At 52.3% G+C, this 17,947-nt stretch overlaps 2 protein-coding genes across 3 annotated transcripts in view; both read left to right on the top strand.

The window, feature by feature from the left end:
• Positions 1-7,008, top strand: part of UBTD1 (ubiquitin domain containing 1) — a 51,362-nt gene extending 44,354 nt beyond the window's left edge. For both annotated transcript variants that reach the window (XM_070363393.1, XM_005901168.3), the window contains 2 exons: positions 4,409-4,636; positions 5,945-7,008. In XM_070363393.1, the coding sequence (XP_070219494.1) occupies positions 4,462-4,636; positions 5,945-6,330 (561 nt within the window). In that variant the 5' untranslated portion in view covers positions 4,409-4,461 and the 3' untranslated portion in view covers positions 6,331-7,008. The remainder of the gene's footprint in view (positions 1-4,408; positions 4,637-5,944) is intronic.
• A 1,751-nt stretch (positions 7,009-8,759) lies between these two features.
• ANKRD2 (ankyrin repeat domain 2) lies at positions 8,760-17,693 on the top strand. The gene is made up of 9 exons (XM_005901169.3): positions 8,760-8,917; positions 12,480-12,581; positions 13,823-13,981; positions 14,091-14,198; positions 14,686-14,784; positions 15,155-15,253; positions 16,053-16,151; positions 16,262-16,360; positions 17,395-17,693. Exons 1-9 carry the CDS (start codon positions 8,843-8,845, stop codon positions 17,542-17,544), a joined length of 990 nt encoding a protein of 329 aa, XP_005901231.2. The 5' UTR covers positions 8,760-8,842; the 3' UTR covers positions 17,545-17,693.
• The last annotated feature ends 254 nt before the right edge of the window (positions 17,694-17,947 follow it).

The following is a 17,947-nucleotide window of genomic DNA, read 5'->3' as shown; positions in this document are numbered from 1 at the left end:
TCACCATATCAAGGACCTGTCCCCATGCTACTTAGCCTTCTCCTGCCCCATCAGAGTGGCTGCCAGGGATGCAAAAATGTGATGTAGCCTCTCTCTTGTGCACTGAGTTTATTTCTAGAAAACCAGTCTGAGCTAAATAGCTTTGTAGATGAATTTCCACCACACACGTGTAATTATTTTCTTTGAATATTTTCTTAGACACTAAGGACTTCCTTGATAGCTCAGTTGGTAAAGAATACACCTACAATGCAGGAGACCCCAATTCGATTCCTGGGTCCAGAAGATCCACTGGAGAAGTGATAGATTCCTCACTCCAGTATTCTTGGGCTTCCCTTGTGGCTCAGCTGGTAAAGAATCCTCCTGCAGTGCAGGAGACCTGGGTTCAATCCCTGGTTTGGGAATATCCCCTGGAGAAGGGAAAGGCTACCCACTCTAGTATTCTGGCCTAAAGAATTCCATGGACTGTATAGTCCACAGGGTCGCAAAGAGTCGGACAGGACAGCCACTTTGATTTTAGAAACCAGATTACTGAGCCAAAGGAATGCACACTTTTAAGTTCTTTTGGTAACATAGCGAATGCCCTCCAGAAAGTTTGTATCAATTTGTACCACATATAAAAGTGTTCATACCCTTTCCACTGCCCAGTATTTTTAATGATGAGACATTAGGGAAATGAAATTTAAAATATTAATCATCAGTTTGCTTGTATGTTTAGAGTAAAAGCTTTCTTTTATGTTTTGTCTGTATCTTGTCTAAAATTGTAAGCATTGGTGTTTAGGGATCCAGACAATTTTGTCATGTCTCTTACATGTGCTTCCCTTGGACCTGGCGAACTTTTCCTGGGTACTTTGTTGCTGTGTTTGATTGACTGCAAAGGGAGCCAGCCCCTGGCCCAGAGGCGCTGTGACTGCCCCCTGCTGGTGAAGAGGTGCAGTGCCGACTGAGAAGGCTGGGCTCCTGCTGCCCTTTCAACCCTCCCCCTTCCTACCACTGCGCCCTATTCTAATATTTTCTAGTATTTTCAGTCTAAAAGGACCAGCGTGCAGGGTGAGGAATTTTTAAGCCTTTGTGTCTTGGGTGATGCAGATGCAGTTAATACCTGGGGAGGCTCACGGGCGTCGTGTCCATCCTGGGATGAGAAGTGTGTCTCTGACAGCACAGACAGGAAAGCATGCTATTCTCTGTGTGGAGGGGAGGAGACTCTGAGGGCCAGGTATGCAAGCAAAGCCTCCTCCAGACACGTGGGGCCTCCTCAGGTGACAACTTTGAAAGGTGACACCATGGGGGCGTGTTTATATTAGAGTGAGCTGAATGCATACACAGTTACACTTCAGATATCCTGAGGTCACAACCTCAATTGTCAGGGACAAAATCAAAACCTGACCGTGTAAGTAAGGGTGGCGGTGGGGTAGAGGATCTGAGCAGAAACAACAGATGTCCCAGACAAAGCCTAGTCTCTGTCTTCTTTAGGAAACCTCTGTCTTAGAACCAGATGCTCTCAATTTTGACGGTGCTGACAAAGCTTTCTCAACCCTCAGCAGATTAGGAGTGGCCCATTAGCTGGGCCTGACCTCTACCCAGAAGGAGCAGCAGTTAGATAGAGACCAGGAGGCAGTGACATCTGGCAAAGAGGAAGGAGACGGGAAAGCTATAGAAATGCGCTCAAGAAGTTAAAAGGTCCTGGCATCTGGGTCCTTGGGTGGAGGGGCAGAAGTGCCATATGCTGGAGGTCCCAAGGGTGTCACTGCATAAAGCTTGTGAATCTGGAGGGACCAAAGCTCTTGTTAGGGAGACACCATGCTGGAGGTCCCAAGGGTGTCACTGCATAAAGCCTGTGAATCTGGAGGGACCAAAGCTCTTGTTAGGGAGACACCATGCTGGAGGTCCCAAGGGTGTCACTGCATAAAGCCTGTGAATCTGGAGGGACCAAAGCTCTTGTTAGGGAGACACCATGCTAGAGGACCAAAGAGAAAAGGATCAGAAATCGTGAAGCAGGGGATTTGATTGATCCAGGCAGAAACACCTCCAGGCCAAAACTCCACAACAAAACACGTAAACAGTTCTGTCATCCTCTCTTTCTTTCTGCCTCCTTTCTGGCGTTCGCACTTAAGCCTTTGATCCACCTGGGCTTTGATTATTGCGGCGGGTGTGAGGTAGGGATCCTGTTTCATGTTTTTGTATATGGAGAACCTGTAGTCCCAACACTGTCTGTCAATAGCCCGTTGTAAAGAAAAGTGTCCAGTGTTTCTCCTCTACTGCTCTCACAGAATACTTCTGACGATAGTTTTGTGGGTGTTTTTCCCGTGCCCTGTTCATATTTTTAAGGCTCTCGTTTCTTAAACTTGGTGTTTTCATCTCTTGTGTCTGGTAAGTCCCGTATCTGAAGTCTTTGTGCGTCTGATTCTCTTGCCTGTTGTTTTTGCTGGCTCGGGCTCACAGTGCCTTGTTTCTTTGTATGTTGTGATTAAAAAAAAAACGATGACCTTATTATTTATTTTTCTTGGAACTTCATCTCGGGAATTCTTTGAGGCCTGGTTTGAAGTTGTTTTCCTACAAAGAGGATTTGCATTTCCTTGTGCTAACCCAGGAACACTTCAGATTAAACATCTGGCTTTGGAGTTTTCTGTCTGCACAGGTAGGGCACACCCACGGGAGGGCCGTGTGTGGATTCAGTGTGACCCGCGGTGGGACCCACACGCTGTCGTCACTTACCGTGTGACTGCAGGCCAAGTCATTCAGTCTCTCTGCCTGGCCCACTATCTGTGAAATAGCAATAATAATACCTAGCACCTAAAGCCATTGGAAGGGTGAAGCCGGATGATGTAGGTAAAGTGCTTCCAAAAAGCACTTTGGAAGTGTTTGGAAGCACTTTGTGTGTTTTCTTTCACACAGTTAGACAGTGAAAGTCTTCCTCTTCCCTTTAGGAGCCCCTCTTCTGCTCCAGCCCAGGGCTCCTGCCCCAGCTTTAGTTCCCCATCCTTCCTAGGATCTGACTCGTAACAGGAGTTGAGTGCTTTTGACCTCGCCCGTGTGGCTCATTCTGCCTTCAGCTTTGAGATGACTGAGCTTCCTAAAGCCTTTGAGGGATGCTTCTGCCCTCAAGTCTTGACCTGGGTCCGGAGTTGTCTTGGGGGTCACTTGGGGCTGGGTAACAAGAATCGTGACATTTCACAGAATTGCTTTCTTCTTCCAGTGCTGCAGGGGTTTTTTGGTTGGTTGGTTACCATTCAGAAAACTTCTTTGTAACTTTATGGTGGAATATTAGTAACAAGACGTATAAATGTTAATTATTTTTAGTCATGGGACTATACTTGGACAATAATATAAGTGTGAAATAAACAGCAGGTTGTGTATTGGCACAAAAACAGTTAAATCCTTTTCTATAGCAAGGATTATTTTTAACATAAATTGTTTTTTGTTTTTAAAACTCTATTTAGAACTCCAGCTCTATTGAGAAAAGTGAGGAAAGGGAGCTGAAGGGAAATGCGCCTGAGTGTCAGCAGTGGTTACTTCTTTTTTTAAAAAATCATATTTATTTATTTTTGGCTGTGCTGGGTCTTCGTTGCCGCGTGGGCTTTCTGTAGCTGCGGCGAGCAGGGGAAGTGCTCTAGCTTGTGGCGGTCAGGCTTCTCTTTGCGGTGGCGTCCCCGCTGCAGAGCACGGGCTCTACGGCACTTGGGCTTCAGTCGTTGCAGCTCCTACCCTCTAGAGCATAGGCTCATTACTTGTAGTCTGTTGGTTTAGTTGCTCCACAGCATGTGGGATCTTCTTGGATCAGGAATTGAGCCCATGTCCCCTGCGTTGGCAGGCAGGTTCTTTACCAGTGAGCTGCCAGGGAAGCCCCAGCAATGGTCACTTCTAAATGGTGGAATTCTTGAGTAAGTTTTCTCCAGTGGCAGCACGGTACAGACAGTGGTCAGAGAGTGACCTTCTGGTTCAGAAAACCTGGCGTTAAATTGGTACCTGTGGGGCTTTAGACCAATGACAAGCTCTCTGGGTCTTAGTTCCCCCATCTACTGGGTCGTTTTGAGTCTAAAATGCCTAGCCTGTGATCTGGCACAAGCTGGGTCCGAAAATGGTCGCAGTTGTTTTTTTGTTTTTTGACACGACTACATTTTTTCCAGATTTTTAAAATACTGAACACGTGCAATTTTATAATCAAAGAAAGAGAATAAAATTAAGACTTAAACAGCAGCAATAAAGGCAGTATATGCTTTGCTGACAAAAGGGGTTTTCACCCCCAGGTGGGGTTTGCGCAGTTTCCAGACTCTTCCCTGAGTCGAGGAAGGGACCCAGAGACCCAGATGCTCAGGGACCACAGCAGTGAGGACTAGGGAGGCTGGGCTGGGAGAGGGCGGACCACAGTCCGCTTTCCACATGCAGAGCTTCTCCCTTCTGTCCTGCCCAGGACGCAACGAGCCCCTGAAGAAGGAGCGGCTGAAGTGGAAGAGCGACTACCCAATGACTGATGGGCAGCTGCGCAGCAAGAGGGATGAGTTCTGGGACACGGCGCCCGCCTTCGAGGGCCGCAAGGAGATCTGGGATGCCCTCAAGGCTGCCGCCTACGCGGCCGAGGCCAACGACCACGAGCTGGCTCAGGCCATCCTGGATGGAGCCAGCATCACCTTGCCCCATGGTCAGTGGGCAGGGCAGGGGCTATCTCCACCAGAGCAAGGGGGCTGTTGGGGAAGAGAGCCAGTGGCCAGCCCCATGTCAGGCGCTTCCATGCAGGCTGTGGGTGGCAAGTGTGGCTACTCATTTGTTCATTCAGGCAACCGTTACGAGCATAGACCAGGAGTGGGACACCAAGAAAATGAGAACACAGCCCCTGCTTGCCTGAGGAGGGTGTGGAAAGACACAACACATCTCAGGGCAGTGTGATGAGAGCAAGTTAAAGATTACTTGGGGCCCTTTGGGATCCTAGCACACCTCAGGTACCAACCTTCTGTTGAGTATTATTATATGATGGGCACCAAGCTAGAAGCTTCTGTTGCATCATTTCATTTAAGTTCATAACAGCCCCTGAGGCTGTGCAAAGCAGAGAATAACAGTGGGAACTCTAGAGAGTCAGAAACTGGGTTTTAACCGTGTCTCTTTCCTAACTATGTGACCTTGAGCTTCTCACATTTAAAACCCAAGTGACTTAACAGTTATAAAGTGGGGATACTTCCCTCATAGTATGGGTGTTAGGATTCAACAAGATACAGATAACATCATTTAGTCCAGTCTCAGCATGTAGTAGGTGCTTAAGATACAGGAAATATATTACTACGTGCAATACATTGTACCAGTAAAAAGATTGAAGCCCCCCTAGGTATGAGTCATGAAGAGCAGGGCTTATGCTACTTCAATCACATATGCTCAGGAAGGGGTTGCTGAATGAACAAATGAAAAGTAATTTGCTAAGGTTGAATGAGCCAGACCTGGTGGAGCCAGAATGTCAGCCCAGGTCTTCCTGACTCTACCTCGGGCCCCCGCCAGCTGTACAAGGAAGACGTGACCGTAGGGTGGGTTTGAGGACTGTGGGGTGACCATGACAGATATATTTGTCTGCTCAGTCTGCTGTAGCAAAACAGTGCAGACTGGGTGGCTCACCACAGAAATGTAGTCTGAGAAGCCCAAGATCAAAGTGGCAGCTGATTTGGGTTTTGGTGAGAACTGTCTTCCTGGCTTGCAAATGCCACCTGCTCACTAAGTCCTCATTGTGGGAGAACAGAGAGAGAGCTTTCTGGTATCTCTTCTCATAAGGGCACTAATCCCCCTGGATCAAGGCTCCACCTAAATGACCTCACTTAACCATAATTGCTCTCATATAGGCTCCAACATCCAAGTACAGTGGTGCTGAGGGTTAGGGCTTCAGTGTATGAATATGATGGAGGGGACACAAGTTAATCCATATCAGTGGGTCCCCAAGCCAACTCTGACCGCCCTGCCTTTCCCACAGGCACCCTCTGTGAATGCTACGATGAGCTGGGCAATCGCTACCAACTCCCCATCTACTGCCTGTCGCCGCCCGTGAACCTGCTTCTGGAGCACACGGAAGAGGAGAGCCTGGAGCCCCCTGAGCCCACCCCCAGTGTGCGCCGAGAGTTCCCGCTGAAGGTGCGCCTCTCCACGGGCAAGGACGTGAGGCTCAGTGCCAGCCTGCCCGACACGGTGGGGCAGCTCAAGAGGCAGCTGCACACCCAGGAGGGCATCGAGCCATCCTGGCAACGATGGTTCTTCTCCGGAAAGCTGCTCACAGACCGCACGCGGCTCCAGGAAACCAAGATCCAGAAAGATTTTGTCATCCAGGTCATCATCAACCAGCCCCCGCCGCCCCAGGACTGAGGAGCCCATGGACCCCTGGGCAGAGAGGCCAGGGGGCACTCTGCAGGGCCGAGAGGCCTCCCGCCTGGAGCACTAGGCCCCCCCACCCTGCCGCTGCCTTTGAGAGCTGTCCTTTCCTTCAGGGGCACCTCTTGTGTATGGCTGCTGGGCAAGCCCTGAGAGGACCCTGTTTCCCGGGGACACCGCGGGCCACCAGTGCGCGGCACACCGGCCTTGCCAACTTGGTCAGAGAAAAGGCAACCAGGGCCCTCCACCTGGTCTCTGTCTCCCGAGGCAGGTTCAAGCCACGAGGGCCAGCCCAGAGGCTCCTGGAGCCCGGATCTGTCCTCTGGTGCTGATGGCTGTGCTCACTCCGGTTTTCTGCTCAGGGTCTGAAGCAGCTGCTGTCTCCCTCCCCTGACTCTGCTCTGGGCACAGGGCCAGTGCCCTGGAGGGGAGGGGATCACACGTGAGCCCCCAGGGGCCAGGAGCCTGAGGCTGGCCTCTGCCTCTCCCAGCCCCCGGCACAGTTGGCAGAGAGGGGGCAGTGGCTGGGCAGTGGTGGCTGGGGGTCTGCACAGGGCCATCTCCTGGCTGTGACCCTGGCGATGGGGGGTCTGCAGCCTGGTCGTGGCCCCACAGCAGGTCCCTGTGTATAGACATATCTGCATATTTATCAATAAAGCCTTTTGCTCCTTCCTTCTTGCTTGCCTGGCTTTGACTCTGGGTTCTCCTGCGGCTCTGTGGAGCCTGGAGCCAGTTCAGGGGGGTGGAGCAGGTGGGTGTGCAGCCTGCCCAGCAGCTCCAGGCACGGCAGAGAGTATGGTGAAGCAAGCTGCAAAGTGCTGGTGTTCAGGCCTGCATTCTCATGGGTCCTCAGGAAAACCCACTTAACCTCTGAGCCCGCTTTGATTATCTTTCAAATGGAGGTGATGCCACCTGCCCTGCCCCCTTCCTCCGTTGCTGGCAGGATTCAATGGGATAATGGACGTGAACTCACTTTGAAAGCCAAGGTGGCATCACAGGCAGTATTAGTTAACCTGCTGCTCTGCTCCTGCAGCTCAAGGGTGCTGGCTTCCCTCTGCAGTCCCTGAGCCAGGCCCTTGGGACTGGGGGATGTGCAGTGTCCTGGAGATAGTACCCTCGGTGACATTACAGTGAAATCTCTGACGCATTCCGATGATGAGCCTGTGTTGGCTTGCCACCAAGAGAAGCAGAGGGCAGAAGGAGCCGGGTCTTCTGTTTCCTTAAGGGGGAGCATGCAGGTAAGCGGAGAGGGGCGTCTTAGATAAGGTTGTTTGGCTTAGGGCAAGCCACGTGAGTGTCACGGAAGCACAGGGCTGTGGTGTCTGGTTCACTGGCAGGTTAAACCTGGGTTGTGGTGACCCAGGACTTGCTCCCACAGATCCAGGTGTGGAACTCAGCGAAGCAGGTCTGCCCTTTCTCCAGTTGGGAGTAGTTTTTTTCTCAGTGAGCATGACCACCGGTCAGGGCAGCCTGACAGGGAAACCAGAGAGGGAAGGATGATCAGCCGGAGATCATCCTTCCATCCTGGTGTCCTTGTCACCCAGGCTTAGCCCTGCATTCTGGCCCTTTTGGTGGCCTCTTTTGAAGCAAGACTCTGTATAAGTCCCCCAGAGGTCCCCTGAGACAGACAGACGGGTGAGGTTTGTCGGGGACTCATGGGTTTCCCAGGCGGCGCAGTGGTGAAGAATCTGCCTACCAATGCAGGAGACACAGAAGTTGAGGGTTCGATCCCTGTGTCGGGAAGATACCTTGGAGGATATGGCAACCCACTGCAGTATTCTTGCTGCGAAAAGTTCATGGATAAAGGAACCTGGCGGGCTACAGTCCATGGGGTCAGAAAGAGTTGGACACGACTGAGCACAAGCATTAACATGGACTTGCGGCCAAATGCAGCGATGCTTCACTAGGGGGCACTGTGGGACGCCAGAGACGCAAAGATCTGCGAGAGCTACAGGCAGAGGGAGGCACCTGCCCTTCTCCCCACCCCGCATCCAGCCCTGCAGCCCAGGGGAGACAGTGTCTGCACCTCCCCAGAGCCAGCGAGCCTGTTCTCAGGACAGCCTGGGAATGTAGGCCTATCTTGGGTTTCCACATTTGGCTTTTGGGACCCCACACTGGCACTGGCTGGGCAGGATTTCGAGGCATCCAGCAGGTGGCACTGCCATCAGAGCTAAGAGCAGCCAGCGGGTCCTTGGAGCAGCCTGGGTGCCTTGGCTGAGGCCCAGCTGGGCCTGAGCACTCAGGACAGGCGCCTGGCAGGCTCCTTCTTGCAATCCCCGCTCTCAGGGCACTGGGCCCTCCGGCTTAATAGGCCAGGGGCTAGGGGTTGCCACTGTCCCATCCTTCCCCCTGCGCCCTGGGGCTGCCCGGGGTGAAGGTGACAGGTGGGGGAGGCAGGTGGAGAATTGGGCCAGTGAGCTCATGGCAAAAGCACCTAGCGGGGCGGGGGTGGGGGCCCTGGCATATAAAGCCCCCGGGGCCTGCTGAGGCGGGTTGCGACGGCACAATGGCAGACTCTGAGGAGGTGCAGCGGGCCACGGCACTTATTGAGGAGCGGCTGGCACAGGAGGAGGAGAATGAGGTAGGGCTGGGGTGGGGGCCCAAGGGGGTTCCGGGGACACCCGGCTCTGCTGTCAAAGGAAGGCAGAACCCGGCTGGGGTACCTGGCAGGAAGGAAGACAGCCCAGTTGGTGCTATTCCAGGGTGCTCCTGAGAGGGGGTTGTTGGTAGTGGGAAATGAAGGCTTTAGCCCCCAGATCTTGAGAGACAAGTGGCGAGCCAAGCTGGGTTCCCCGAGACCCTGTCTGCTCACTTGGGCCTTGAGAAGACGGGCTAAGCTACACAGAACAGGACAGCCAGGATGCGGCCTGGGAGTGCGGGGCCCCGAGATCCCCCAGCTGCTGGGTGGGAGGCTGGGACAAAAGGAACTCCAGTGTCTGGTCCCTGAAGAAGGATAAAGACTGGGAGCAGAGTGAGGAAGGGATGCTGGCAAGGGAGACATGGGTTTTCTAGGACCATCAGCCACACCAGGGGAGGCCTCTGAGCACGGGCCTCTGAACAGTTGCATTTTCTGTGGAATAAAGAAGCAAGGGAGGAAGGTGTGGGCTGGTCCCACTGTTCATTTGATGGAAACGAATACTTGACCTGGAGTTTCTCTGCCAAGTGCCTGATGCTGGGAGGAATGAGGGGCTCAGTAAGGTCAGCCCCTGCCTCTCCCTTACCAACCCTGTGTTCATTTTAGCTGACATTTGTCAGGCGCACAGTCGACTCAGAAACAAGGCAGAGTGGAGAGAGGGTGAAATAGAAGTGTAACTCAGAATGAAGGAGCACAGAATGGGGGTGATCACATTGACCATGGACCCTCTTGAGGACTTCTCTGTGCACAGGAGGGCAGTGTCAGGCCTTCAGGGATGGCGAGTGGTGATCAGGATGGGGAGGGTATTCCAGGCTAAGGAAATGGCAGGTGCTAATTTCCAGGTGTGGAAATGTGACTGTCAGGAGGGAGTCTGGCAGTAGGGGCTGAGGCTGGGAAGGCAGGCAGGGCACAAACCAACAGGCAAGGGCCACATGAAAGATACTCTGTGGCAGTGGGAAGCCACTGCATGTTGTTGAGTGAGGCACAGTGGTGCCATCTAACCTGTTTTAGGAAGGCATCTCTGACAGCCTTGAGAAGAACTTGGAGGGGGAGAGACTAGCCCTACCAGGAATGGGAGGGAGGAGATAAATTCGTTTAGAGGTTGTGTGTGTGTGTGTGTGCGCACTCAGCTGCTCAGTCATGTCTGACTCTTTGAGACCCCATGGACTGTTGCCCACCAGGCTTCTCTGTCCATGGAATTTCCCAGGCAGGAATACTAGAGTGGGTTGCCATTTCCTCCTCCAGGGGATCTTCCCAAGCCAGGAATTGAACCTGTGTCTCCACCGTCTCCTATAGACTTCATTCATAAAAGAAAAAGGTGAATGGGATTGAGGAAGACGGGAGGGTCAGGACTCCGGTGGAAGAAGACACGAGGCCCAGGGAAGGGAGGGCAGGTTTGTCTCGGAAGAGCTTGGACTGAGCCCACTGAGTCCCAGTCAGGGCATCCCTAGCTCTCCAGGAATGCCATTTCTCACTCCCCCAAGGGCATGAGCACCAGGGCCAGGCGGGTGAGTCACGCTGCTGGACCATTTCTGGAATGCTGCCACTGGACACAGAGATCTTCAGCAAGAGGACAGGGAGCAGTCCTCATCCATTCATTCATCCAGTAAATATAGAGGCAAGGCTGTCAGGACTCTGCGTGCCCACAGAGCCAGTCTTGCCGCCAGTGCCTCCTTCGTGCCAGGCACTGTGCTACAAGTGGACAGGCATTCTCTCATTTCATCTATGCGACCATCTATGAAGTAAGGTGGATTTTGTTGTGTTGCGTTTCATCAACGAAAACCCAATTCAGGAAACATTTCTTAAGCACCTGCTGCATGGCAGTCCACAGAGACAAATCCGAAGTGAGGGGCTATGGAGTCTGAGTAAGGCACGGGTGAGCAGTAGAGACCCGGTTGTTCCCAGCAGGCCCCAGCCCAGCAGCATTCTTAGAGGAGAGCCTCATATCCAGCCTGCACCCCTTTCTTCGGGTGGGTGGGGAAGGAGGACCTCGGAGACCAGCCCAGGGACTGGGGCTCTTCGATGGGGACTTTACTGGGCTAGGTCATCACTGAGGACTTGGAGGTGTGCAGAGCTGATAAGCTTGCCTGCCATCATCCATGAACTCATTCATTCATTTACTCTCCAAAAACTTGCTGAGCACCTACTATGTGCTAGCCTCTGTCACAGGTGCTGGGGTTGCCAAGGTGATTAAGACCAACCCATCCTCTAGATGCTTCAGGGGCTGGCCAAGATCCCACATGCTGTAGTAGCTGAAGCCCTAGGCGTCCCCTGGTAAAGATGCAGTGTTTCAAGCCAGGCCAGCCCTTGGGCGACCTCAAACCATGTACACTTCATATGGAAGGGAGGCGCCAGTGGACCACGGAACATCTGAAAAAAAGCCCTGGAAAATCAGCCCTCAAATGACCGTTGAAGAGTATAACCCTTGGAGTGCAAAAGGCAGCTGAGAACTCTAGAAGAGGGAGTCATTCCTCCCCAGCTGCCATCTGGACTCAGCACCCTCCAGCCTGAGTGAATATCCTGGCAAGGTGGGGACTTCAGAGATAGCGGGGGCGGGGGCTGCACTTCATAAAGAGTGTTTTCCTTTAGAAGAGAGGAGGAGGTGACAAGGAAGCAGTCCAGGCAAGTAGGAGCTACAAATGGGGAGAAGACCTTGACAGAGTTTCCACCCTGTATTATTACAATGAGAAGGTTAATATTGGGGGCTTCCCTGGTGGCTCAGATGGTAAAGAATCCACCTGCTATGCAGGTGACTGGGGTTCGATGCCTGGGTCAGGAAGATTCCCTGGAGAAGTGAATGGCAATCCACTTCAGTATTCTTGCCTGGAGAATCCCATGGACAAAGGAGCCTGGCAGGCTACAGTCCATGGGGTCCCAAAGAGTCAGACATGACTGAGCAACTAACACACACCCAAGGTTAATACTTAGAGTTCACTTTAAGCTAAGAGCTGGAGAGCTGCAGGTCCTACCCCTCAGATATCCTGAGAGCAACAGTTTCCATGCCCTAGGATTTCACAGATCAGTAAAACCTGAGGGAAAGAAGTGGGTAACTGACAGAGTTCTCAAAGTTTTACATTGTCAAATAAGCCCATTAAGAAATTCTCATCATTTATCACAATTATTTTATCAAAGTGAATTTTAAATGTCCCTAAACCTAACCCCCCAAAAGACCTCAGTGCTTATAAATATTGAATATATTTAATTTCATTAAAACTCATTCTGCTGGCCCTTAATCCTATTTTGCTGGAGACCCAGGGCTGTCAATAGGCAGGTATTTGAACTGGAGTTGGGGTTGAGGCTGAGTTGGGGAACCCAGCTCTGAGGTGGGGAGCGCAGCTCTAACCTGGGCCTCTCCTGGACCAGACAGGAGTGGAGCAGGTGAAGTGCTGTGAGGTCACACAGGAGGAAGACTTTTGGGGGTGTCCTTGAATTAGTTGTGGGGGAGGCTGTCAGGTCCCCTAGGCACAGCAGGCAGATCCTGGAACCTGTCCTCTCCCTGGTTCCCCAGAAACTCCGAGGAACCACCCATCAGAAGTTGCCCATGGAGATGCTGGTGTTGGAGGATGAGAAGCACCATAGGCCTGAGAGTCCGTCCTTACAAAAGGTTAAGGTAAGTGCTAGGAGAAGCAGTTACAGTCTTGCTCCTCCTAGTATAGTCCATGAACCTGCAGCTCAGCACCGCTGGGGCATGTGAGTGATGCAGCCTCCTGGCCCCACCCCACACTTGTGAAGGGGAATATGCCACCCCCAAATATATCACTTTGGTATACTGATTATTTTAAAAAGTCATTTGAGAAAAAGCCAGTGTAAGAAGAATACACTGACCCTCCTTTGCTCCCCAGAAAGCAGGAGATAAATCTCCCATGTGAAGTTACCCTCCATCAGGAAAGCAGAGAGCTTCCTTATCACCAAATATCAGGAATTCAGGGCTGAGAAGGCTGTATAAACAAAACTTGTTGTTTTCTTCACTAATTAGCTCCTCCAAATCCAAACTCCTTTGTCTTTTCAATACTTCACAAATTTATTGTTTCCTTGCCTAAAAGGTATAAAAGCTGCCTGCTTCAGTCACTTCTTCGAGTCTCATATTTTTATGGACTACCATACACATGAAATTAAATTTGTTTCTCCTATTAATCAGTCTTACATCAATTTAATTGTTCAACCAGCCAAAGAATTTAGAAGTGAAAAGGGGGAGGGGTGGTGGTGATAAAGTTTTCCTCTGCACACCTGCTGAGTCAGAATCTGCAGGTGTCTAAGATCCCAGGGGACCCATTTTGGAAGTGGCAGTGATGAGGCAGCCATACAACAGGGCGTGTGGTAATGGGATGCCGGGAGGCTGTGTGTGCTGACAGGAGAGATCTCCATGCTGGTCAGTGAAAAGCAGTGTCCAGACCACAACATGGAGGATGGAAAGGGCATCAACTGAGCTGTGATAGAAGTTACCTCTGCGAGAGAAGGGCTTTCATGTTTCTGTATTATTTTTATGAACACAGAGAGGGATGGAGGGAGGGAGAGAGGCGGAGAATTGCACGGGAAGATGAGAATCAGGAGCTGGTTCTGGAGGCCTGTGCTAAGAACTGCCCTTGAGATTTCCTCATCACTCCCCCCAACCTATGTGGAGCCTTGAAACTGGGCAACTCCCAGCCAGCCCCCTCAGGCCTGCCTGGTCCCTCGATCTGAGGCATCTGTGTCAGTTTCACTGGCTTCACCTAGTCCTGGGCGGCAGAGTTAGACCTGGATTCTTTCTTCCTTGAGAGGAGCTCCCTGTCCTCCACCTCCGGCTCAGCTCAGAGGTCCCCAAGCCCCACACTCCGTGTCCCAGTGTGGGGTTGATGGGCTATCCCCACGCAGGGCCAAGAGCGCGTGCGGAAGACATCTCTAGACCTGCGGAGGGAGATCATCGACGTGGGCGGCATCCAGAACCTCATCCAGCTGCGGAAAAAACGCAAGCAGAAGAAACGGGAAGCCCTGGCCGCCTCCCAGGAGCCACCTCCAGAGCCAGAGGAGATTGTAAGTGTTCTAGGGAGGACACTTGTGTGGGCAGGGGGAGCCGGGGGAGGGGAGGATGGCGCGGATCACCTCGGGGCGGCCCCCCCATGACTGCATTCACGCCCTCCAGACGGGCCCTGTGGACGAGGAGACATTCCTGAAAGCTGCGGTGGAGGGGAAGATGAAGGTCATCGAGAAGTTCCTGGCGGATGGGGGTTCCCCTGACACCTGCGATCAGGTGATGTTCTTTCCGGGCCCGGCACCTGTGCCAGCCTCCTCTTAGAGCTGCACCTTGTGAAATGAGAACAGGCATCGGTGTCCTTTGACAGGGGGCCCCTCAGAAGATTTGGGATGCCCCCTTCCTTTCCCCACACAGGTCTCTAAGGAGACGCTCTCCAGCTTGAACCACCTCCAGAGTAATACATACCTGGATATTTAGGGGGAAAAGAGGAAGGAATCAAATACAGAGTTGAAGACCAGGAGAACTGGGCTGGAATCCCACCGGCACCATGTCTTGGTTCAGCTTGTGTGCTTGGGGGGCAGTGAGAAGGTCCCCAGTGCATAGGAGGCCTCCGAGGGGTCCCACAGAGCATGAAGGAGCTGGCAGAATGTGGACCATATGGGGACCCAGCACAGGGGTCAGAATCAGGCTGGGATAAGCCCTGGTCTCAACCTGGGTGGATGATGAGGACAGGCTGGGGCCCTGACTGTTTCTCTGGGGACAGTTTCGCCGGACTGCCCTGCACCGAGCTTCCCTGGAGGGCCACATGGAGATCCTTGAGAAGCTTCTGGAGAGTGGGGCCACTGTGGATTTCCAGGACCGGGTGAGCAAGAGGCAGGTGTTGGGTGAGGGGCAGGAGGTAGGTCCCGCACTAATGGACTCCCTGTCCCTGCAGACCTCCCACCTGGGACATGAACAGACTGCCTCGGGGCCAGGCCCCACTGCTAGTGTGCTGTGTGAACTCGTGTGGGCACCACCTCCTCCCCAAGCCTTGTCTGTAAATCTGGCCTGGACTAATGGACCCCCCAAGGGTTCTCCGGCTCTACTCCACCCACTACCCAGCCACTGGAGTGTCACTGTCCTTCCCTGGACCCTTCCCCTGGATATCTCCCTGCCCTCTTGGCTGGGGTCCTTTCCCCGAGGGCACACTCTTCCCTGAAGCTCTGCAATGAGGCTCCATCCTTCCTTCCTAGCTGGACTGCACAGCCATGCACTGGGCCTGTCGTGGGGGCCACTTGGAAGTGGTGAGACTCCTGCAGAGCCGAGGAGCAGACACCAATGTGAGGGATAAGGTGAGGCAATAATGCTCACAGATGTTGGGATGGCAGAGTGGAGGGGAGGGAAGCAGAGGGCGGAAAAGCAGAAAGCAGGTGGCTAGCGAGCTAGTTTGGTTTCTGGGGTGCCTCAGAGCCTGGGGATAAGTCTTACCATCAGCAGCAAATGCTTGGAGACCACCATCTGGGAATGGAAGCAGGAAGAGCAGAGGAAATCCACTATCTTGGTGACTTTAGGACCATCCAAAAGATGCAGGATTTGTTCACCCATGAAATCATTCATCATCCTTCTATTTATCTATCCATCCATCCATCCATCCAGTGATTCATTCATCTGTTCACTTTTTTATCCATCCACCATTTTGAATTCACTCAATCCTTTCTATGTAACCTTGAACAGATGATGACCTCTGAGCCTCTGTTGCTCATCTATGAAACGTCTTTGTAGAGTTCTTATATGTATTGGATGGGGAAATGTATGTCAAGTAATTATTTATTTAACATAAGACTGATGTTTTGTAAGCTTTTGCTGTGTATGTCACATAGTCATCTCTTGATACGTGGCATCTATTATAATTATTTTAAAAGGGCAGAGGAGTGAGCAGTTGTTCACATCTAGTGAGAGGGGAATCATAGAAGGCATCCCAGAGGAGGTGGCAGGTAATGCCTTAGAGTTAGATCATCAGAGAGGATGATGGGAAATTACAGAGTTCCCTCCCCCTCCTTGGGAGAAGGCTGGAGTTGACAGCCCCCCCACCCTCAGAGGCACCAGAGCCCAGGTCCCTTCAGCCAGCATTTTCTGCTTCCTCCCACCCAGCTGCTGAGCACCCCACTGCATGTGGCAGTCCGGACGGGGCAGGTGGAGATCGTGGAACATTTTCTATCCCTGGGCCTGGACATCAATGCCAAAGACAGAGTGAGTGTCTGGGTTCCCTCCTGCCCAGCCCTGCCGCAGGGGGCTCCCTGTGCCCCCTGAGGGCTCCCACATGCTCCCATGGACCATGCTGAGTGTCACACTGGTTCTAGGAAGGGGACAGCGCCCTGCATGATGCTGTGAGGCTCAATCGCTACAAAATCATCAAACTGCTGCTCCTGCATGGGGCTGACATGATGAGCAAGAACCTGGTAAGTTCCCTCCTTCCCTGATTCAGTAAACAGGGTGCACTGGTTTCCCAGGCCCTGTCCCGGGCACTCGGAGGAAAGACAGAACTGAGCAAGACTTGGCCGGCCTGCGGGGCACTGTCACAGTGGAGGCTTCTCCGGGCCCCTGGGGATTTGGGGCCCACCAGCTTCCCAACTCTCTATGCTTTTCTACATCCAGAAAATCTAAGTGCAGAAAACAGCCAGGAGGGTAAGAGGACTTCCCAAAGGCCCCCGAATAGAACACAGGGGGTCCTAAAGTCCAGGCTCAGGGAGGCCAGAGTTGTGGAGAAACAGAGCTGAAAGGAAGCTAAGCACTTGGTACACTCATTCCTAGCACCCTGCATTTGCTCCTGTGGTCCCCTAGTTTCTTTAGGATCCTATATCCCCTCGTCCAAGCTCTTCTCTGGGGCCTAGAGCAATCACAAAAGGGAGGAGAATTGAGTAAGGGGGCATCGTGACTCAAGAAAGGCTGGCAGGAGGGGGCACAGTGCAACATAGGGGTGGGAGATTAAGAGGTACAAACTATTATGTATAAAATAAGGTACAAGGATATATTTACAACACAGGGAATATAACCAATATTTTGTAATAATATAAGTGGGGTATAACCTTTAAAATTGTGAATCATGATATTGTACACCTGTAACTTATATAATATTTTACGTCAACTATACTTCAATTTTTTAAAAAAAGAAGCTAGCTGTATGAAAAAAAAGAGGGAGGTTGAGGGGATAGCGGGAAAATCAGAAAGATGAGGGGAAGGTGTAAATGAGGACTTAACCTGGGCATTGCTCACATCTTGAAATGAAAATTTTCTGTTGTGGAGGGAGTCCTGCACGTTATAGGATGTTTGAGCAGCATCCCTGGCCTCTACTCAAGATGCCAGAAGTACCCCTGACCCCCAAGTTGTGATAACTGAAGATGCCTCCAGACATTGCCAGTTGCTCCCAGCTGGTGAGGCATCTTTCTGGGACAGACTTCTCAACAATGACCAGATCTCCTCTTGGTTCCCCCAGGCAGGAAAGACCCCCACAGACCTGGTGCAGCTGTGGCAAGCCGACACCCGGCACGCTCTGGAGAACCCTGAGCCGGGGTCAGAGCAGAATGGACTGGAGGGGTCCACCGAGAGTGGGCGGGAGACCCCCCAGCCTGTGGCAGCCGAGTAAATGCCTGTCCCGGCCTACCAGGCACCTGGCCTGTCCCCTGCGTACAGCCTGAGGGTCATAAGAATGGCCCTCAGAGCTGAGGACACCATTCCTCTGCATACACCCCAGGAGCACCCACAAGCTACTGCAATAAAAAAAAAAAAAAGTCATTTTTGCTATGTGTGATATTTGTTCTACTTGTGCCTGAAATATTTAGGAATGAAGGAAGACTGGGAGCAAGGATGGGCACAGGCGAGAGGGGAACTTGGAGCCTTTCCACCCTCCTACCCGAGGCCTCTCCTTGCCTCTTCCCTCTCACCCCACTTCCTAAGACCCAGCGTGGATCAGCTGCGCAAATGCACTCTTCCTGGGGCCCCCTCATGGTGACAGCTTTCCAGTGGGGCTGTGTATGCCCAGTGCAGGC

The sequence above is a fragment of the Bos mutus genome, chromosome 26, assembly GCF_027580195.1.
Source record: "Bos mutus isolate GX-2022 chromosome 26, NWIPB_WYAK_1.1, whole genome shotgun sequence".
Classification (NCBI taxonomy): Eukaryota; Metazoa; Chordata; class Mammalia; order Artiodactyla; family Bovidae; genus Bos; species Bos mutus.
This window is presented reverse-complemented; position numbering and strand designations above follow the sequence as displayed.